The 23,264-nt window shown below is 41.7% G+C and overlaps 1 protein-coding gene across 1 annotated transcript in view; it reads right to left on the bottom strand.

Annotated features, from left to right (window-relative positions):
• LOC120408299 (myosin-IIIb-like) overlaps positions 1-23,264 on the bottom strand; it is a 121,778-nt gene that overhangs the window by 59,472 nt on the left and 39,042 nt on the right. Inside the window, exons 14-15 of the mRNA XM_039545059.1 lie at positions 16,889-17,002; positions 12,524-12,635 (exon numbers count right to left, since the gene is read on the bottom strand). Of these exons, the coding sequence (XP_039400993.1) occupies positions 12,524-12,635; positions 16,889-17,002 (226 nt within the window). The remainder of the gene's footprint in view (positions 1-12,523; positions 12,636-16,888; positions 17,003-23,264) is intronic.

The following is a 23,264-nucleotide window of genomic DNA, read 5'->3' as shown; positions in this document are numbered from 1 at the left end:
GTGCGTGTGTGCACGCGTGTTGGAAAGTTAGGTTAACTGAATGTATTCTACTCTCCCTGCAATTCCGTTCATCTATGTCAAATATCCTACAGCACTTTGAAAAGTTGAAGTTATCTTTGTCATTAGAACATAGGAAGTCTGTCGAAGCCAAAATACATGAACAGCGTGTCCTAGCACAAGTTGGGGTGTACCTCTATGCCCAACTGGTTTGGAATTTAGTATCCAAAACAGAGATTAAGAAAAGTACAGAACAAAACAAGTTAAGGAACTGTTACAAACTGGTTGGCTGGATTTTAGTAACACGTAAGTAGTTTTGTAACTTGTAACTATAAATACTACTATCTAAAATGAATCATAGACTATCAGGGTTGGAAGGGACCTCAGGAGACCATCTAGTCCAACTCCCTGCTCAAGGCAGGATCAACCCCCAGTTAAATCATCCATCCAATTTTTGCCCATATCCCTAAATGGCAACCTCAAGGGTTGAACTCACAACCCTGGGTTTACCATACCAATGCTCAAACCACTGAGCTATCCCTCCCCCCAAATGCATATATTTGAAGCTCACCTTCAGTGTAAGGTGAACATACTGCAAGAATTTGCTTCCCAGAAGGAGGGTTGTTTTGTGACTATTGGGCCTACAAAATGTACCTCAACTGTAAACTCAAAATTAAGAAGTGAGTGAAAGTTCCTAAGATGTTACAATAACCATGAAAAATAGGTCAAGTTGTTTACAACACTGAATGTTGAAACAAGTGGCAGAGAACTAAAGAAGCTGGATTAGTCTAACCCAAAAAGGCCATGTTGATATAATCCAAGGACTGTTGAAATTATGCTGGGTAAAACAGAAGGCGTGGAACCAGAAGTTAATATATCAAAATTGGTGTTATGGATAGTATGCCTAATTGGTGGACAAAATAATGAGGGGGATAAACTACGCCAGCCTTGGGCTTCTTATTGAAACTTTTGGGAAAAAATCATCAGTTCAGTTTGGCTCTCCTTCTCTTTTCCCGACCCACTTTGCATCCCAGTTCATCCCCTACCTGCCAGCACTGCAACTCATCTAAAGGACTTTCTTCCTGAGGAGAAGACCGGCTTGCCTTACTCCTGTTTAAGGAACTTTTTTTTTCACCTGTGAGTGCCGAAAGTCATCGCATTATCCTACACAATGTAGTCACAACTCTGTCGGTCCCAGGATATTAAAGACACAAGGGAGATAAGGTAATATCTTTTACTGGACAAACTTTTGTTGGTGAGAGACCTGAAGAAGAGCTTTGTGCAACTCAAAAGCTTGTCTCTCTCACCAAAAGATGTTGGTCCTATATCTCACCTTGTCTCATTGCATTATCATGTCATCCAGTCCTCAGCCCACCAGTGGGGATTTACGATTAGCAGCACTACAAAAAGGCACTATATTGAATTCTCTACTCTTGTGGTATTATTTTATGCCCCACTGGACATCGAGGTGCTAAAGGAGCACTCGTGGATAAGGTCATTGCATAGAAACTAAATGAATTCTTTGCATCAATCTTCACGGCGGAGGATATGAGGGAGATTCCCAAACCTGAACCATTCTTTTTAGGTGACAGATCTGAGATGGTATTCACCCAAGAGTTCTGAAGGAACCCAAATGTGAAATTGCAGAACTACTAACTGTAGTCTGTAACCTATCACTTAAATCAGCTTCTGTACCAGATGACTGGAGGATAGCTAATGTGACGCCAATTTTTAAAAAGGGCTCCAGAGGTGATCCCGGCAATTACAGGCCTGTAAGCCTAACTTCAGTACTGGGCAAACTGGTTGAAACTATAATAAAGAACAATATTGTCAGACATATAGATGAACGTAATTTGTTGAGGAAGAGAGTCAACATGGTTTTAGTTAAGGGAAATCATGCCTCACAAATCTACTAGAATTCTTTGAGGGGGTCAACAAGCATGTGGACCAAGGGTGATCCTGTGGATATAGTGTACTTAGATTTTCGGAAAGCCTTTGACAAGGTCCCTCACCAAAGGCTCTTACGCAAAGTAAGCTGCCATGGGATAAGAGGGAAGGTACTTTCATGGATTGGTAACTGGTTAAAAGATAGGAAACAAAGGGTAGGACTAAATGGTCAGTTTTCAGAATGGAGAGAGGTAAATAGTGGTGTCCCCCAGGCATCTGTTCTGGGCCCAGTCCTATTCAACATATTCATAAATGATCTGGAAAAAGGGGTAAACAGTTAGGTGGCAAAATTTGCAGATGATACAAAATTACTAAAGATAGTTAAGACCCAGGCAGACTGTGAAGAGCTACAAAAGGATCTCTCAAAACTGGGTGACTGGGCAAGAAAATAGCAGATGAAATTAAATGTTGATAAATGCAAAGTAATGCACATTGGAAACATAATCCCAATGCTACATATAAAATGATGAGGTCTAAATTAGCTGTTACCACTCAAGAAAGATCTTGGAGTCCTTGTGGATAGTTCTCTGAAAACATCCATTCAATGTGCAGCGGCAGTCAAAATAGAAAACAGAATGCTGCAAATAATTAAGAAAGGGATAGATAAAAGGACAGAAAATATCATGTTGCCTTTATATGAATCCATAGTATGGCCACATCTTGAGTATTGTGTGCAGATGTTGTCGCTCCATATCAAAAAAGATATATTGGAATTGGAAAAGCTTCAGAAAAGGGTAACAAAAATTATTAGGGGTATGGAACAGCTTCCGTATGAGGAGAGATTAATAAGACTTGGACTTTTCAGCTTGGAAAAGAGACGGCTAAGGGGAGATGTGATTGAGGTCTATAAAATCATGACTGGTGTAGAGACAGTAGATAAGGAAGTATTGTTTACTACTTCTCATAACACAAGAACTAGGGGTCACCAAATGAAATTAATAGGCAGCAGGTTTAAAACAAATAAAAGGAAGTACTTCTTCACACCACGCACAGTCAACTTGTGGAACTGCTTGCCAGAGGATGTTATGAAGGCCAAGACCATTACAGGATTCAAAAAAGAACTAGATAAATTCATGGAAGATAGGTCCATCAGTGGCTATTAGCCAGGACAGGCAGGAATGGTGTCCCAAGCCTATGTTTGCCAGAAGTTGGGAATGAGTGACAGGGGATGGCTCACTTGATGATTACCTGTTCTGTTCATACCCTCTGGGGCACCTGGCACTGGCCAGTGTCAGAAGACAGGATACTGAGCTAGATGGACCTTTGATCTGACCCAGTAGGGCCATTCTTATATTCACAGTTTCTTTCCTCTTATCCTATCTCACTCTGTTGGCTTTTCATTGCCGTATAGTTGATTTCAGGATTCAATCATCCAAACCTGTCTTGTTTAAGGAGAAAGGATCCAACCAGATGACAACACTGACCAAATCATAACTAACCAGGGCCCAAGAAACAGGTGTCATGGTCGACTTGCCATCCAATGCATCCATTGATAACTAACCAGCAGTCCAGTGTTCCAAAAAACATCAACAAAAGCCGTATTTCACTCATCTTTTCTATCCTGTCTCTCTTCCACCTTTGTGGCTGTCTGTCTGTTAAGAACAGGAGGAGTGAAATCTTTCACATCAGGACTGAGAGTAAAATTAACCTTCTCCTGTTTATCATTAAAAAATTTGCTCTGAAAATAAGAGATTCTAATATTTTGACTACAAAAGGAGAAAGACATTGATACGGTCTGACTAAGTTTGTTTTGCATAATCACTCAACCACCGTTTCAATAGAAATGCCTCTTTTAATTTCCTGTTCTTTCTTGTGTCTAATTAAACTCAATTTGAATGAATGCTTTTGGGTGTTTGCCAAATAATGGAGTAAAACCAAGGCTTTGTTTAAAGATAATCCTGAACCATGATGCCAGTGCAGTTTTGGGCTGCACATACAACTGCATGGACTGCTATATCACAAAGCAAGGCGGAATAGTCTGACTTTGGAATACTGCAGCTATTTCTGGGATGTCATACACGGAGTCATCTCTGTGAACCACATAATAGACAAACTGAAGCGAGTTCAAAGAAAAGCCATGGCCCTAATCAGGGTGGAAAGAGCCAGACTATTCAATTCTTTCATGAAGAGACAGTAATGGAGGGAAAGGAAAACTCTTCACAAATATATGAAGACATAAACACCAAGAACGGGAGAGAAATAATAAAGGGCAACTCTTCAGAGTCTAACTATCGAGGATGAGGGTGCTACAAATAATGTTAATTAGGGCTGTCAAGCGATTTAAAAAATTAATCGCAAGTAATTGCATTGTTAAACAATAGTATAATGCCATTTATGTAAATATTTTGGATGTTTTCTACATTTTCAAATATATTGATTTCAATTACAACACAGAGTAAGTGCTCACTTTATATTTATTTTTTTATTACAAATATTTGTGCTGTAAAAAAAATGAAATTGTATTTTTCCAATTAATCTCATACAAGTGCTGTAATACAATCTCTTTATCATGAAAGTTGAACTTACAAATGTACAATTATGTTAAAAAAATAACTGCATTCAAAAATAAAACAGTGTAAAACTTTAGATCCTACAAGTCCACTCAGTCCTACTTCTTGTTCAGCCAGTCACTCAGACAAACAAGTTTGTTTACATTTGCGGAAGATAATGCTGCACAGTTCTTGTTTACAATGTCACCTGAAAGTGAGATCAGGCGTTCGTATGGCACTGTTGTAGCCGGCCCTGCAAGATCTTTACGTGCCAGATGCACTAAGGAATCATATCTTTGTGCTTTGAGAACAGGGGCCGCTAACAGGGAGTTTCAAGAGGGAGTTTGGAAGGGGAGTGGGAAGTGGGTGAGGTACACTTGCCAGTCTTTAAAACCTTGGTGTAACCTTAACTATAATCAAAATTTCTTGATTTACACAAAGACCCTATCGTTAATCTAGGTAGCTGTAGGAGAGAATGCAGGCAGAAGCCCAGCAGCAGAGTGGGGGCTATCTTGTTTATTGTGCTCAATTTAGCATGTATGATTACGTGCCCTGTGGGCGGGTTGCATATGTGTGCATTCAGTGCAAGGAGCTCTTGCCCCTCAGAGACCACGTATGGGCTTTGGAGGCCAGGGTGGCGGAACTGGAGGAGCTAAGGGAGGCAGAGAGGTATGTCGATGAGGCTTTCCGGGACACTGTAGAATTGTCTTACCTCTGGTCAGACAGCCCCTGCGCTGTTGAGGAGGATGAAAGGGGCAGGGAAGGAGAGTTGTCAACAGGAGCAGAGGGAAACCTTCCCATAGTTGGGACCCTCCTTTCAGATGATGTTGGGGTATCCTCTCGCACTGAGGTTACCTCTCCGGTGGTGGGAACTCCAGTCATTAGGAAAAGGCCGATGTTAGTAATAGGAGATTCAATCATTAGAAACATAGATAGCTGGGTTTGTGATGACCAGGAGAACCGTATGGTGACTTGCCTGCCTGGTGCGAAGGTTGCAGATGTCTCGAGGCATCTAGACAAACTTATGTGTAGTGTGGGGAGGAGCCGGTGGTCGTGGTACACATAGGTACCAATGACATAGGGAAGGGTAGGAGAGATGTCCTGGAGGCCAAATTTAGGCTTCTAGGAAAGAGACTGAAATCCAGGACCTCTATGGTGGCTTTCTCAGAAATGCTCCCAGTTCCACACGCGGGGCCAGGTAGGTGGGCAGAGCTTCAGAGTCTCAATGCGTGGATGAGACAATGATGTAGGGAGGAGGGGTTTAGATTTATTAGAAACTGGGGAAACTTTTGGGATAGGGGGAGCCTATACAGGAAGGATGGGCTCCACCTAAACCAAAGTAGATCCAGACTGCTGGCACTTAACATTAAAAAGGTTGCAGAGCAGTTTTTAAACTAAGAGATGGGGGAAAGCCAAGTGCTGCAGAGGAGCACGTGGATCGGACACAGACTTCTCTTAGAGGAGAGTCTTTTACAGAGATTCTCTAGGTTTTAGTCAGGAGGAGAGGATGGAAGAGGATAAAGGATGTGCCAGATCAGACAAGAAACATTCACATAAAAAGAATCTAACACATCAGAAAAGGACAGACAAATAAAAAAAATAGACAAGTTTTTAAAGTGCTTGTACGCAAATGCTAGAAGTCTAAATAACAAGATGGGTGAACTGCGTGCCTTGTGTTAGAGAATATTGGTACAATAGGCATCACAGAAACCTGGTGGAGTGAGGACAATCAATGTGACACAATCATTCCAGGGTACAAAATATATCCGAAGGACAGAACAGGTCATGCGGGGCAGGGGAGGAGGAGGGAAGTGGCACTATATGTGAAAGAAAATGTAGAATCAAATGAAGTAAAAAATCTTAAACGAATCCACATGTTCCATAGAATCTCTATGGACAGTAATTCCATGTTCTAATAAGAATATAACAGTAGGGATCTATCAATCACCTGACCAGGACAGTGATAGTGACTATGAATGCTAAGGGAGATTAGAGAGGCTATCAAAATAAAGAACTCAGTAATAGTGAGGGATTTCAATTATCCCTATATTGACTGGGTACATGTCACCTCAGGAAGAAATGTTGAGACAAAACTTCTCAATACTTTAAATGACTGCTTCTTGGAACAGTTGGTACAGAAACCCACAAGGGGAGAGGCAATTCTTGATTTAGTCCTGAGTGGAGCACAGGATCTGGTCCAAGAGGTAATTATAACAGGACCGCTTGGAAATAGTGACCATAATATAATAACATTTAACATTCCTGTGGTGTGAAGAACACCTCAGCAGCTCAACACTGTGGCATTTAATTTCAGAAAGAGGAACTATGCAAAAATGAGGTTAGTTAAACAGAAATTAAAAGGTACAGGAACTAGAGTGAAATCCCTGCAAACTACATGGACACTTTTCAAAGACACCATAATAGAGGCCCAACTTAAATGTATACTCCAAATTAAAAAACACAGTAAAAGAGCTAAAAAAGAGCCACTGTGGCTTAACAACCATGTAAAAGAAGCAGCGAGAGATAAAAAGGCATCTTTTAAAAAGTGGAAGTCAAATCCTAGTGAGGTAAATAGAAAGGAGCATAAACACTGCTGAAATAAGTGTAAAAATGTAATAAGAAAAGCCAAAAAGGAGTTTGAAGAACAGCTAGCCAAAAACTCCAAAGGTAATAACAAAATGTTTTTTAAGTACATCAGAAGCAGGAAGCCTGCTAAACAACCAGTGGGGCCCCTCGATGATCGAGATACAAAAGGAGCACTTAAAGACGATAAAGTAATTGCGGAGAAACTAAATGAATTCTTTGCTTCAGTCTTCACGGCTGAGGATGTTAGGGAGATTCCCAAACTTGAGCCGTCCTTTGTAGGTGACAAATATGAGGAATTGTCACAGATTGAAGTGTCACTAGAGGAGGTTTTGGAATTAATTGGTAAACTTAACAGTAACAAGTCACCGGGACCAGATGGCATTCACCTAAGAATTCTGAAAGAACTCAAATGTGAAATTGCGGAACTATTAACTAGGGTTTGTAACCTGTCCTTTAAATCAGCTTCTGTACCCAATGACTGGAAGATAGGTAATGTAACACCAATATTTTAAAAGGGCTCTAGAGGTGATCCTGGCAATTATAGACCGGTAAGTCTAATGTCAGTACCGGGCAAATCAGTTGAAACAATAGTAAAGAATAAAACTGTCAGACACATAGAAGAACATAAATTGTTGGGCAAAAGTCAACATGGTTTCTGTAAAGGGAAATCATGTCTTACTAATCTATTAGAGTTCTTTGAAGGGGTCAACAAACATGTGGACAAGGGGGATCCAGTGGACATAGTGTACTTAAATTTCCAGAATGCCTTTGACAAGGTCTCTCACCAAAAGCTCTTACGTAAAATTAAGTTGTCATGGGATAAGAGGGAAGATCCTTTCATGGATTGAGAACTGGTTAAAAGACAGGGAACAAAGGGTAGGAATAAATGGTAAATTCTCAGAATGGAGAGGGGTAACTAGTGGTGTTCCCCAAGGACCAATCCTATTCAACTTATTCATAAATCATCTGGAGAAAGGGATAAACAGTGAGGTGGCAAAGTTTACAGATGATAATAAACCGCTCAAGATAGTTAAGACCAAAGTAGACTGTGAAGAACTTCAAAAAAGATCTCTCAAAACTAAGTGATTGGGCAACAAAATGGCAAATGAAATTTAATGTGGATAAATGTAAAGTAATGCACATTGGGAAAAATAACCCCAACTATACATACAATATGATGGTGGCTAATTTAGCTACAACTAAATCAGGAAAGAGATCTTGGAGTCATCGTGGATAGTTCTCTAAAGACGTCCATGCAGTGTGCAGCGGCAGTCAAAAAAGCAAACAGGATGTCAGGAATCGTTAAAAAAAGGGATAGAGAATAAGACAGAGAATATCTTATTGCCCATCTTGAATACTGCGTACAGGTGTGGTCTCATCTCAAAAAAGATATATTGGCATTAGAAAAGGTTCAGAGAAGGGCAACTAAAATGATTAGGGGTTTGGAACAGGTCCCATATGAGGAGAGATTAAAGAGGCTGGGACTTTGCAGCTTGGAAAAGAGGAGACTAAGGGGGGATATGACAGAGGTATATAAAATCATGAGTGGTGTGGAGAAAGTGAATAAAGAAAAGTTATTTACTTGTTCCCATAATATAAGAACTAGAGGACCCCAAATGAAATTAATGGGCAGCAGGTTTAACACAAATAAAAGGAAGTTCTTTTTCACACAGCACACAGTCAACCTGTGGAAATCCTTGCCTGAGGAAGTTGTGAAGGCTAGGACTATAACAGGGTTTAAAAGAGAACTGGATAAATTCATGGAGGTTAAGTCCATTAATGGCTATTAGCCAGGATGGGTAAGGAATGGTGTCCCTAGCCTCTGTCAGAGGGTGGAGATGGATAGCAGGAGAGAGAGATCACTTGATCATTACCTGTTAGGTTCACACCCTCTGGGGCACCTGGCATTGGTCACTGTCGGCAGACAGGGTACTGGGCTAGATTGACCTTTGGTCTGACCCAGTATGGCCATTCTTATGTTCATATGTCTCTTCATGCTTCAAACACCATTCCAGAGGACATGGGTTCTGCTCGATAATGATCCAAAGCAGTGCAGACTGACGCATGTTCATTTTCATCATCTGAGTCAGATGCCATTAGCAGAAGGTTGATTTTCCTTTTTCGGTGGTTTGGGTTCTGTAGTTTCCTCATCAGAGTGGTGCTCTTTTAAGACTTTTGAAAACATGCTCCACACCTCATCCCTCTCAGAGTTTGGAAGGCATTTCAGATTCTTAAACCTTGGGTTGAGTGCTGTAGCTAGCTATCTTTAGAAATCTCACATTGGTACCTTCTTTGTGTTTTGCCAAATCTGCAGTGAAAGTGTTCTTAAAATGAACATGTGCTGAGTCATCATCCAAGACTGCTATAACATGAAATATATGGCAGAATGTCGGTAAACCAGAACAGGAGACATACTATTCTCCACCAAGGAGTTCAGTCAAAATTTAATCAGCACATTTTTTAATAAGCGTCATCAGCATGGAAGCATGTCCTCTGGAATGGTGGCCAAAGCATGGAGGGGCATATAAATGTTTAGTGATTCTGGCACATAAATACCTTGCAATGCTGGCTACAAAAGTGTCATGCGAGCGCCTGTTCTCACCTTCAGGTGACACTGTAAATAAGAAGCCAGCAGCATTATCTCCTGTGAATGTAAACAAGCTTTTTTGTCTTAGCAACTGGCTAAACAAGAAATAGGACTGAGTGGACTTGTAGGCGCTACCGTTTTACATTGTTTTGTTTTTGAGTGCAATTATGTAACACTGGAATGTAAGCATTCAAATGGGTTACCTAGGGAGGTGGTGGAATCTCCTTCCTTAGAGGTTTTTAAGGTCATGCTTGACAAAGCCCTGGCTGGGATGATTTAGTTGGGAATTGGTCCTGCTTTGAGCAGGTGGTTGGACTAGATGACCTCCTGAGGTCTCTTCCAACCCTGATATTCTATGATTCAATGAACAAAAAAAAAAAAAAAATCTACATTTTCACAATAAAGAGATTGTACTACAGTACTTGTATGAGATAAATTGAAAAATACTATTTCTTTTGTTTATTTTTACAGTGCAAATATTTATAATAAAAATAATAGAAAGTGAACACTGTACACTTTGTATTCTGTGCTGTAATTGAAATCAGTATCTTTGAAAATGTAGAAAAATATCAAAAAATATTTAATAAATTTCAATTAGTATTCTATTGTTTAACAGTGCAAAAAAAGATTAACTGCAGTTTGAATGTCACAATTAATTTTTTTGAGTTAAGTGTGTGAGTTAACTGTGATTAATTGACAGTCCTAATGTTAATTAAAATTAGATACAGGCTGGAAATCAGGAAAAGTTCCCCTAGAGTGAGAAGCAAAAGGGGATATGGCCTTCATGGAAGAAACAGTCTCTCCAGGGAAATTGAGGCCCCATTCCTTCTCTTTGAAAATTAACACTGGTGAATGTACAACAGGGGACAATCCTGCACTGGCCCCTGGGACATGGGCTATTTGATCTATGGCAAGAGGGTGAAGAAATGGCTGATTCTTGGAATTGATACAACTTGTCCAGCTTTCCAGACATAATGAAAATGACAAAGTGGCTAAGGCCACATCTCCTTTACAGACACCACACCGCCCTCGATACTGAAAAGATAAACATTCGCCTTAAGCTGAAAGGTGCTCATTAATCACGCGTTACCACTTGGAGGGAGGAGCATCTGACTACAAGCAGCTTTTACAAAGAATAAGTCATGCCAGGTCTTGGGGCTGAGGTGGTCATTACCTGTGCAGGAGAAACAAAGGAGGCAGTCTTTTCTTCAGACCTAAACAAGACCTCCAAGTAGCCAGACCCTGGTAGACACTTCCACCATCTACAGAATGGCCTTTGAGGGATGCTTCCACCACCACAAATATGCATTACTCCTGGGAGAATTCTGCGCTATTGCGTGCATGCATAATTAATGAGCCACACATTTTTTTTTGCCCAGAAAAAGGCTTCTGCCGAAATGTTGCCGCAGTTCTGCCTTTTGCCCACGACAGGACGCTGTGGCACAAGAACACAGCAGCAGCTCCCGGCCAGGAAAAAGAAAGCCTGCTTTCTTCACGGCGTCTGTCAGGTCAGGTCAGGAGAAAGGGCTATGGGGAGGCAGACAGCATGGGATGCTGTGGGGGGTAAGATAGGGGCTCATAAGGGCTAGTGGGGGAGGACAGACTTGGAAAGGGGCTGAATAGGAGTGGAGGTGCAGGGTCATAGGAGGGAGGTGGTGCAGGGCCACATGGGGATGCGGGACAGGGTGCAGAGATACAGAGGGTGGCTAAGTGGGTGTACAGAGACACATGGGGATAGGGGGGTGGCTGCCCAGACACACATCCAGACAGGGGGAGGGGGTACAGGGCCACATGGGGATGGGGGAGGGGGAGTGAGTGTCTGAGTGGGGGTGGTGGGACACATGGAGACAGGGGCAGATGTGCCTGACTGAATGGGAGAGACTAGAGGTCAGCCAGGGTCTGCAACGGGGTCTCTAACAATCCCTCCCTGCCCCCCCCCAAAGCCTGTTCCATACTTTCCCCACTCATACCCAACAACCCTCCAAGTTCACACCCAGGCTCCTTCCCAGCAATTTACTTCCCTCTCCCTCAACTCCTCCGTTACCTCTGACTCCCCCAAGTCTTTGCACTGCTTCTGAGGGGTGTGGGAAATACGATCCGGTACTGTCATTTAAATGAATTATTACTCAGAGTTCTGTATTAATATGCCTAGTACGGAATCTATTTGTCAAAAAACATTTCCTGAATCTTTGTTGTTGTCTGTAACAATACAGACATACTTGCGGACAGGTATTTTGAAATAAATGACCAAAAATAATTGAAACTGGTGTGATTATATTGTGTTATTTTGACAAATAAAATATACAGAATTTTGCAGCATTTTAAAATATTGTGCACAGAATTTGCAGAATTTCCTCAGGAGTAACGTGTCAGGGAATGGATTTGCTTTTATCCTCCCCCTCCAATAAACTGGGGCCTAACTGCTCAGCTGGCTCTATAGTTTGCTGACAGACTTAGTCATGGCTCCCAGACCAAGAGAGGGAAGCCTGCTTACCTAGGAGCACTGATGCTGAAGCCTCCACAAAACCTTCCTGGAACTGTAGGCCCTGGCAGAGCAGGGGTGAGAGGGTGCACTAAGGGCAACACAAGCTTGGCTGCTGCACTTATGTTTTTGCCATGCAGGGGCTGGGATAATACTTTGCATCTGGATAGCTGTGATCAGTGTGGTGCACAAACATTCAGTTATTCAGCCTAAGACAGACATCCTGGGCTGGAGGAACAGTGAAGGGCACGTAGTCTAATATTAAGCAGATGTCTGTGTCCCAGGCAGGGCCCCCCGGCCAGTGCACAGCTCTTAAAGCAGTGTTTGTTTACTGGATTCTAATGTGATTGACTCTCTCCCCTAAGCACAGTCCAGGAACTCAGGGATTATTGGTGACATTACTCACCGGACACCCATGGCAACAGGGGGACTGACCTGTGAACAGCACACTCAGTAATGGGGTGACACTGTTGATGAAGAGACCCCGGATATTTGCTGGCAAAGTGTCTCTGTTCTTCTCTAGGAAGCCACTGGAAGCGTATTGAACCTGGGGAGAGAAGCAGAGCAAGGGAAGCAATTTGCCAACCCAACCCAAGCACAGTGGAGCCCAAAGTGTATGGCACCAAGAGCCACGCTGGCAGCATGGAAGAGTCCAGGATGGATAAAAATCAATGATTTTTTTTTTAAATATGATTTTTTTTATATTTATGTTGGATTTTTTTTATTGTTATTTACATTATAGTAAGTTTTTCTTTTTAAAAATGAACCTGTTTAGTATGAAATCTGAATTTAATACAAAATATGTTAAGGCCTAAACTTATTATAATTTAGTTGTAACATAAAAGATGTTTTGATAAGAGAAGTTTATGTATCCAAAACATTTAAGGTTGCTCTGTTTAATACAAATAAACTTCATATGATGTTTGGTGTTTAAATTCCATCTCCCACACAGCTCCCAATGATGCAGCTCGACATAAATCATGAGCAAAAAGTAAATTATCTAGTAAATAAGCAACGTCTCATTCACTATTTTCTAACATACCAAAATGTAGGATTAATAAGAATCTGAAAATATTAAGCATTATAATTGCTTAAATAAATAGTGTATTCTCCTAAGTACCAAAAAGATGTACCAAGTCTAGATTAAAGGCTCTATTTAGTTGTAAATCAACAGATTTTTAATGGTTATATAGAATCATAAACTTTAAGGTCAAAAGGGACTATTATGATCATCTAGTCTGACTTCCTGCACAATGCAGACCACAGAATCTCACCTACCCACTCCAGTGGCTCAGACACAGGTTTGATACAGAAGTCCTCAAATCATGGTTTAAAGGCTTCAAGGTACAGAGAATCTTTCAGCAAGTGACCCATGCCCCACGCTGCAGAATAAGGTGAAACCCCTCCTAGAGCTTCTGTCAATCTGCCCTGGAGGAAAATTCCTTCCCGACCCCAAATATGGGGATCAGCTAAACCCTGAGCATGTGGGCAAGATTCACCAGCCAGACACCCAGGAAAGAATTCTCTGTAGTAACTCAGATCCCACCCCATCTAACATCCCATCACAAGCCACTGGGTGTATTTACCGCTAGCAGTCAAAGATGAATTAATTGCCAAAATTAGCCTATCCCATCATACCATCCCCTCCATAAATTTATCAAGCTTAGTCTTTAAGCCAGATAAGTCTTTTGCCCCCACTACTCCCCTTGGAAGGCTGTTCCAGAACTTTACTCCTCTGATGGTTAGAAACCTTCATCTAATTTCAAGTCTAAAACTTCCTGATAGCCAGTTTATATCCATTTGTTCTTGTGTCCACATTGGTACTGAGCATAAATAACTCCTCTCTCTCCCTCCCTGGTATTTATTCCTCTGATATATTTATAGAGAGCAATCATATCTCCCCTCAGCCTTCTTTTGGTTAGGCTAAACAAGCCAAGCTCTTTGAGTCTCCTTTCATAAGACAGGTTTTCCATTCGTCAGATCATCCTAGTAGCCCTTCTCTGAATCTGTTCCAGTTTGAATTCATCCTTCTTAAACATGGGAGACCAGAATTGCACACAGTATTCTAGATGAGGTCTCACCAGTGCCTTGTATAACAATACCAACATCTCCTTATCTCTACTGGAAATACCTTGCCTGATGCATCCCAAGACCGCATTAGCTTTTTTCACGGCCACATCACATTGGCGGCTCATAGTCATCCCGTGATCAACCAATATTCTGAGGTCCTTCTCCTCCTCTGTTACTTCTAACTGATGCCTCCCCAGCTTATAACAATAGTTCTTGTTATTAATCCCTAAATGCATGACCTTGCACTTTTCACTATTAAATTTCATCCTACTACTATTACTCCAGTTTACAAGGTTATCCAGATCTTCCTGTATGATATCCCGGTCCTTCTCTGTATTGGCAATACCTCCCAGCTTTGTCTCATCTGCAAATTTATTAGCACACTCCCACTTTTTGTGCCAAGGACAGTAATAAAAAGATTAAATAAGATTGGGTCCCAAAACCAATCCCTGAGGAACTCCACTAGTAACCTCCCTTCAGCCTGACAATTCACCTTTCAGTACGACCCATTGTAGTCTCCCCTTTAACCAGTTCCTTATCCACCTTTCAGTTTTCATATTGATCCCCATCTTTTCCAATTTAGCTAATAATTCCCCATGTGGAACCGTATCAAATGCCTTACTGAAATCGAGGTAAATTAGATCCACTGCATTTCCTTTGTCTAAAAAATTTGTTACCTTCTCAAAAAAGGAGATCAGGTTGGTTTGGCACGATCTACCAAAGCAAATGAGAATTAACCTTTCTTTAGAAAATAACTGAAGTACAAATAAAAAAGCTGAAATTGATGAATCAAATAGAACAGTGGATCTCAAACTTTGGGCTGTGACCCCGAAGTGGGTCACGACTCCATTTTGATGGGGTCGCCAGGGCAGAAAGTCCCACGGGGGTCCAGAGTCCCAGCCAGGAGCCCCACAGATGGCAGGGGGCCCAGAGCCCCAGCCACAAGCGCCACAGACGGTGATGCTGAAGGGGTGGCGCGCGCACACCTAACTGGAATGGATATGAGCAACACATCTCAAAGAACAACAGTTACAAAGGTGAGTAACCGTCTTATCTAGGCCCTATTTCTTAGATACACTACAAAGGCCTAGACTTTAAGAATTTCGATCTATGTTTATTATTTAGCTGGTTATAAAGGTATAAAAGAAAGAATCTGTGTAAGGGCCTTCTCTCACTGTGACAATCTGAGGCCCACTTTAGTCATACTGAAATAAGGCAATATGGGGCTGTTAGGAAGGTGATCTGATCTATCACCTCCAGAGAAAGGGAAGAGCCTAGAAGATGTAAAAGGAAATTTAGTGTAATAGTTTTCTGACTGGTAAGAACTCACTTATCAATAGACACAGCTGGGAAACCCTTATGTCTTTATAGATGTAGTTGTGAAATCCTCACTTCTGTATTGTTTTGTATGTTTATTTGCATGGTCTCTGTCTGGTTCTGTGATTGTTTCTGTCTGCTGTATAGTTTACACCCAGCAAAATTAATTAATTAAGGTGGTGGGATATAATTGGTTGGCTAATCATGTTACAGTACGTTAGGATTGGTTAGGTAAATTTCAATAGAATGATTGGTTAAGGTATAGCTGTAAATATTACTATAAATTAGGGGCAAACATGAAGTAAGTTGGGATTCGAAAATAAGGAAAAAGGAGCTTGGATTTAAGCTTGCTGAAAGTTCACCCCAATAAACATCAAATTTTTTTGCACCTTCGGACTTCAGGTATTGTTACTCTCTGTTCAGGCGAGAAGGACCAGGGAAGTGGAAGAGTGAAGGAATAAGCTCTCTAACACATACTTCCCCTGGATTGATAATCTTGGCCATAATGTATTAAACAGCTCATTTACATGGAAGTGAATTTTGTAACAAGGGAAGACACAGTTCTGGTTACTAATGTTCTGTGATTTAATACTTTGATTCAGTATTTGTTCAAGGGGTTACCCGCTAAGACATTCTTTATTAAAATACTTAACATCTAGTTAAAGGAGAAGAGAGACTGGGAGGCTGAGGGTAGGAAATGAGGGGAGTGGGAGAATGGAGGGAACAGAGCACAGTGGAGAGGATAACAACCCTAATGGAACGAGGGGGAGAGAATAGAGATAGGAATGCAAAGCAAGAAAAAAATTAATATCTTCAAGTTATGCTGCCAGCCATGCACCACCATTGTAGTGTCTGGGTATTATTATCTGTATTTCACTCATGGCGTTTTGTCAAAATGCATCCATGGGAAGAGGATACAAAAGTAAATGCAAAATAGTAGTTGTGTTGGAATCTTCCAGGATGAATTGATTTTAATCAAGGTGATTTAAATCAGCAATTTAAATAATGATTTAAATCACCAAGTGGAAAGCCTCTATTCTTCTAATCACTCAAAGAAGAATCTTTGTTCCTAGATGTATATTTATATTTAGCTATATTAAAACTCATTGTTTACCTGCCCCCAGTTTACCAAGCGACCGAGATCATTCTGAATCAGTGACATCTCCTCTTCATTATTTACTACTCCCCCAATTTTTGGTTCATCTGAAGACTTTATTAGCAATAATTTTATGTTTTCTTCCAGGTCATTGATAATGTTAAATAGGATACCTTCTAGAGAGCCCTACCTCACCTAAAAAGTGGCCCCCAGGGAGCACATCTCTTCCACCCATACCCCCACAGGCCCTGATGCACACCCCATCTCTTTCACCTACATGAGACAAAGTGCCAGTCTGTACCCTAAACAGTACTTACCTTCCCCGCATAGTGAATGATGCTGAATCCTAGCACGTGGCCTCTACATGGCTGGAAGTGTGAGTTCCCCTTGAAGGTGCTGTTCAGTTTATCCACAAAGGTTTTATCAGTCGCCTGCAACACAAGAGATTTCATAGTAAAACCCCACAAAATGAGAAATTAATAGTTATTATTTATACAGCATCTCCAATCCCATCAAGACACCGACTAGAAACACATTTCAATACAATACAAATGTAATAAAAGCCACCCTAACAGCTGAGACAGTGATGAAGAGAATTTTTAGCTATGCAGTGACTAACCCTACCAACTGCTACTTAACCTTTCTGCACATCCCTATACTGTAAATCCACCCATCAGCTTCCCAGACTGACATCCACCCACATTTGAACCAAGGGATGCATCGTATTCCCCATCAACTGAAGTCTTTAAATCAAGATTGGGTGAGTCTCTTCCTAAAGAGCCGTTCAATCTCTGTCACAGGTTACTGGGCTCAGTGAAGGAGTTACTGGGTGAAACTGTGGCCTGTGATATGCAGCAGGTCCTTTCAGTTTGTCTACTATGTGTTGAACAGAGATGACTCCATATCCCAGGAACAGCTGCAGTATTCCAAAGTGAGATTATATGAATGGTGGAATCTTCATCTTTAGAGGTTTTTAAGGCCTGGCTTGACAAAGCCCTGGCTAGGATGATTTAGTTGGGGTTGGTCCTGCTTTGAACTAGAGGGTTGGACTAGATACCTCCTGAGGTCTCTTCCAACCCTAATCTTCTATGATTCTATGATCTAATATTCCTCTCTTACTTACAGATCTTTGAACTCTAAATGGCATGACAAAATATGCAAAGACCCTGATTCTGCAAACACTTATACACATATTTAACTTTACACATGTGAGTAGTCCCATTGAAATCAAGTGGGCTACTTGTGCATATCTGTAGGATCAAGACCTAAAGCAAATTTGGGGGAACTAAATCTAACAGGCCTGGTACATTGCGAAGAAGAATAAAAATCTACTAGGTCAGCTGGAGAATCCTAAAACTCCTTAAAGTGCTCAGGCTGTAAATCCTTTGGGGAAAAAATGCAAAGAGCAGCAGCAGCCAACATGGCTTCACAGAGAACTAGCTTAGAATCATAGAATCTCAGGGTTGGAAGGGACCTCAGGAGGTCATCTAGTCCAACCCCCTGCTCAAAGTAGGACCAAACCCAACTAAGTCATCCCAGCCAGGGCTTTGTCAAGCCTGACCTTAAAAACCTCTAAGGAAGGAGACAGACTTGGGGAATGTAATCTAACAATGCTAAAAGTAAATGAAAAATCATCAGCATAAAAATGTACCACTCTTCAGTAAGAAAATATTTCACTTGCTTTTACGTCAAGTATCAGGCAAGATGTTATAGGATTATCAGTGAAAATGCTATTTCTTTGTGTCTGGTTTGTTCACTTTGTATGCTTAGCATTTACACTGATATTTTTTGACGTTCTCTCACTATCACTCTAGTTCCAGCATTACTGATAGGTAAAGAAATGCTGGGCTGGGCTGGTTTCTGTCCTGACTACGTAGGTCAGCGGACAATGGGATGCAGAGGTGAGAATGAGTGGACTGCTGGAGTAACACAGGGAACCAGAATTGCCTTGACCATATTGGTATCACCAGGACGACTTTTGCCTTTCCCTGCCTGATCTTTACCAGCATTTTCAGCAGCTGGGGAACTGGAAGAAATGTGTACATCAGATGTTCCAATCATTTAAGCCTCTGGTTGAATTTGGGCCTCAAGCATCCCTGGAGCAGGATCTCTGACAATCCCTGTTTTTGCTTGATGGACACAGATCCCTAAACAGAAGACCCCCAATGAAAGAATACAGTCTGTTTCACCTGGTCTTGTAGTTCCCACTCATGGTCCCTGGAAAAATGCCTGCTAAGCCTATCAGCTAACATGTTTTGTTCCCCCGTAGGTGAACCACAGACAGTGTGATGTGATGGTGAATGAGCCAGTTCCAGAGGTTGTCGCTTCTGTGCCCAAGTCAGAGGATCCTGCTTTGCCCTGCTTGTTGATATAGCAGACAGCTTTCATATTGTCTGACAATCGGAATGTGCTGATTCGAGATCAGTAGCAAGCAGCGTTTTCATGCTTCATACACCACTGTCAGTTCTAGCATGTTGATAATGTAGCATAGTGTCTCCGTGGGGACGAAGTGCCATGAGCTACATAGCCCTTTGTATGGGCTTCTCATCCCAACAGAAATGTCTTTTTTTTTTTTTGTTACTAGAAAAGAAGGGGGTTAATAGGATTCCCACACAAATGTTCTGATTCTCCTTCCACCAGTTCAGTGACTGGAGAATTCACCATGGTACCGTGATCAACATGTCTACACTGTGTTGGCCCAGTACGTACACCTGCTTGAGCCACACCTGAATGCAGTGTAGATGAGTCTAACAAACAGGGTTACATGTGTGGATGATGCCATGTGTTCAAAGCAAGATTGCATATATGTCTAGGGGGTTGCTGGAGGTGACAGATCAAGCTGTGTGTAATTTGGAATCTCTTGAGAAGGGAGTATGTTCACTCTGTGGTGGGCTCCAATCTTGCCACAATAATTTCTATAGTCCATAGTGTTAAAATAGCCTTTTCTGTCTTTAGGCTGAGGTGTTGGAATAAGAGCCTCAGGGTGCATGTGGACTCTTGCACTGACTGGTATGTTCAAGTTTTGATTCAATATTTCCTTACCTTGATGACTAGTTATACACCTTGACATTGTAGATAGATTGCCACTACACCCAGCACCTTTGTAAATACTCTTGTTGCAGTCACAAGGCTGAATGGGAACAATCTGTATTGGTAGTGGTTCCTATTGATGATGAACCTCAGGAACATTCTGTATTCCAAGTGAATGTGTAAATGAAAATAAAGTGTCCTTGAGGTTGACTGCTGTAAGCCAATAGTCTTGATCCACAGATTGGATTATCTGGGATAAAGTGACTTATCTCAGACATCTAATGTAAGTGTTCAATAGTCTGAAGTGCAGAAAAGGCCTCCATCCTTTCTTTTCAGGGATGAGGAAATATCTTTGAGTAGAAACCCTTCCCTATGTGCTGAGGATGTACTGGTTCTTTGGCTCCTAGCTGGAGGAGGGATCCCATCTCTTCAGTGAGCATCCTCTTGTGAAAAGGGTCCCTGAAAATGGATAGGGTAGCTCGGTGGGGGATAGGGGTAGAACAAAATTGCTTAGGGGATTCTGAAGAGATTATTTCCAACACCAATTTGTCCATTGTTATGGATTCTCACTTTGGGTAAGGCAACCTCGAAATGGAGGTAGAAAGGCCAGAAAGGAATGTTGGATTTGATGGAAAAATTGGTCTGCAGGTCTCAAGGGTCTTGTTGTGACTGTCTGACCTACAAAATGTCCCCTTATCGTAAGATCAAATGTAAGAAGTGAGTGAAAGTTCATAAAATGTTACAATAACCTGTATTTTTTGCCTACTTGGAAATTGCCTATGTGAAAAATAGGTTGAGTTGTTTTCAATAAATGAATATTGAAAACAAATGCAAGAGAACCAGATAAAGAAGCTGGATTAGTCCAAACAGAAAGTGATATGATTCAAAGGCCACACTGATATAATCCAAGGACTGTTGAAATTATGCTTGGTAAAAACAGAAGAAGGGGAACTAGAAGCTAATAGACCAGAATTGGTGTGACAGATATTAGGCCTAACTAGTGAACAAATTATCGAGGGGAATGAACTGTACTGTCCACTTTTCCCCCTTTAGGGTTTCTTAAAAAGAGACTTTGAAAAAATCATCGTCTCTCTCATCTCCTGTCTCACCTTGTATCCCAGCTCGTCTTATCTTGACTCGTTTTCCCTAACCTCAAGATAGGAGCAGACTAGACTAAAAGACTTTCTTCCAAGAGGAAGGCTGGCTAGCCTTGCTCCTGTTTAAGGAACTTTATTCTCACTTGAGAGTGCTGAAAATCATCATGACATCCAGTCCTCTGCCCATATGTTGGGATACCTAATTGCCAGCATCGCAGAGACACTTAAGATTCTTTTTTTGCCTCCCTTCCCTGTTGTGTTACTTTCTCTTACCCTATATCTTTCGTTCTGCTTTTCATCAGATCCTGAAATCAAATGCATTGCATCAACATAGAGAAATGAGATGACCATAACCCTGCCCTGTCTAAGGAGAAAAGGCCCAAATAGATGATGTCCCTGACCAGAAAGTGAACCAGGGTCCAAGCAACAGGCGCTGTGGTCGATCTGCCAGCCAAAGCATCCATTCATGACTGACCAGACATCCAGTGTTCCAAGAACACCAAGAAAAACCATATTTCCCCCACCTTTTCTATCTTCTCTCTCCTCCACCTTGTGTCAGCCTGTCTGTTAGAAACAGGAAATGTAACTATCCTTTACACACCAGGACTGAAAGTAAAATTAACCCTTTCCTTTCCAAAGAAAGGTTATTTTGAAAATAAGAGGCTGATATTTTGCCTGCAAAAGGAGAGAGACTTTAAAGGTTTTGATTAAGTTTGTTTTGCATTATCACTGAATTTTAGTTACAATATAAATACTTGTTTTAATTTCTTGTTCTTTCTTGTGTTTGATTAATAAACTTTAGAATCAATGCTTTTGGGTGTTTGCCAAGAAATCGAGTAAAGTAAGGTCTATGTAGGAAAAAAAAATCTGCACTTCTTTGTATCACTGTTTTTATGTTAGACAGTGAAATCACCTTGAACGCTTTTGATCCTTGAAATTAATACAACAGAACTGTCAAAATGTTTGCTTTGATGATGGTGCTGACTGGGATGAAAATGACAATGGTGCATTTGGGTTTTGCTTTTGCACCCTTTGTCACATCTTCTGCATGCTGATGATAAAAGGATGGCAGAGGGGTAGGTTTCTGCAGGGCCGGCTCCAGGTTTTCTGCCACCCCAAGTGGCATTTAAAAAAAAAAAAATGTGATCAGCGGCATTTTGGCGGCAGCTCAGTCATCCTTCTTCACCATTCTTCAGCGGCAGCTTGGTGGCGGGTCCTTCACTCCCTCTCTTCCTCTTTGGCAGAACTTCAGCGGCAGCTCAAAGAGAAAGAGAGGGACTGAGGGACCCGCTGCCAAATTCCCGCCAAAGACCCGGCCGTGCCACCCCAATAGCGGATGGAGCGCCGCTCCTTTGTATTGGCTATCCCAAGCACCTGCTTACTTAGCTGGTGCCTGGAGCTGGCCCTGGGCTTTGGCCTGTGGCAGAATTGAGCCCTAATATATTTCTCTTTGGTGGCAGAGTATTTACGCTGAGGGAACAAAGTATGGTTCTAGAGTTGTTAAGCGTGTACAGTGACTCATCTGTCCTCTCACTGAACAGGCGGCCTTCAAATGGTAGAATTTCAAATGTTGCCTGCACTTTTCAGGAAACCCAACGAATGGAGCCATGATGACCATCTCATGGCAACAGTAGTTGCCAGAGAGCAAGAGGCAGTGCCTGCCCCATCCAGAGCTGCTTGGAATGATGACCTAGCCTGCAACTGTCCTTTGTCAATTACAGATTAAAACTGCTGTCTGCAGTCCTGGGGAAATACATCCTGAAAATTCACTAAGTATCAGAGCGGTAGCCATGTTAGTCTGTATCCACAAAAACAATGAGGAGTCCAGTGGCACCTTACAGACTAACAGATTTATTTGGGCATAAGCTTTCGTGGGTAAAAAACCTCACTTCTTCAGATGCATGGAGTGAAAATTACAGATACAGGCATAGATATCCTGGGACATGAAGAGAAGGTAGTTACCTTACCAGTGGAGAACCTCAGCCTGGACCAGTCCACACAAGAGATCCACTTCCTGGACACTACAGTGCAAATAAGTGATGGTCACAGAAACACTACCCTATACCAGAAAACTACTGGCCACTATACTTACCTACATGCCTCCAGCTTCCATCCAGAACACATCACATGATCCATTGTCTACAGCCAAGCCCTAAGATACAACCACATTTGCGCCAATCCCTCAGGCAGAGACAAACACCTACAAGATCTTTATCAAGCATTCTTAAAACTACAATACCCACCTGGGGAAGTGAGGAAACAGATTCACAGAGCGAGACGGGTACCCAGAAGTCACTTACTACAGGACAGGCCCAACAAGGAAAAATAACAGAACAGCACTGGCCATCACATACAGCCCCTAGCTAAAACCTCTCCAGCACATCATCAACGATCTACAACCTATCCTGGAAAATGATTCCTCAGTCTCACAGACTTTGGGAGGCAGGCCAGTCCTCGTTTACACAGAGCCCCCAACCTGAAGCAAATACTCACCAGCAATTACACACCACAGAAACACTAAACCAGGAACCAAGCCCTGTAACAAACCCCGTTGCCTACTCTGTCC

This window comes from Mauremys reevesii, linkage group 6 (genome assembly GCF_016161935.1).
Source record: "Mauremys reevesii isolate NIE-2019 linkage group 6, ASM1616193v1, whole genome shotgun sequence".
NCBI lineage: Eukaryota > Metazoa > Chordata > Testudines > Geoemydidae > Mauremys > Mauremys reevesii.
This window is presented reverse-complemented; position numbering and strand designations above follow the sequence as displayed.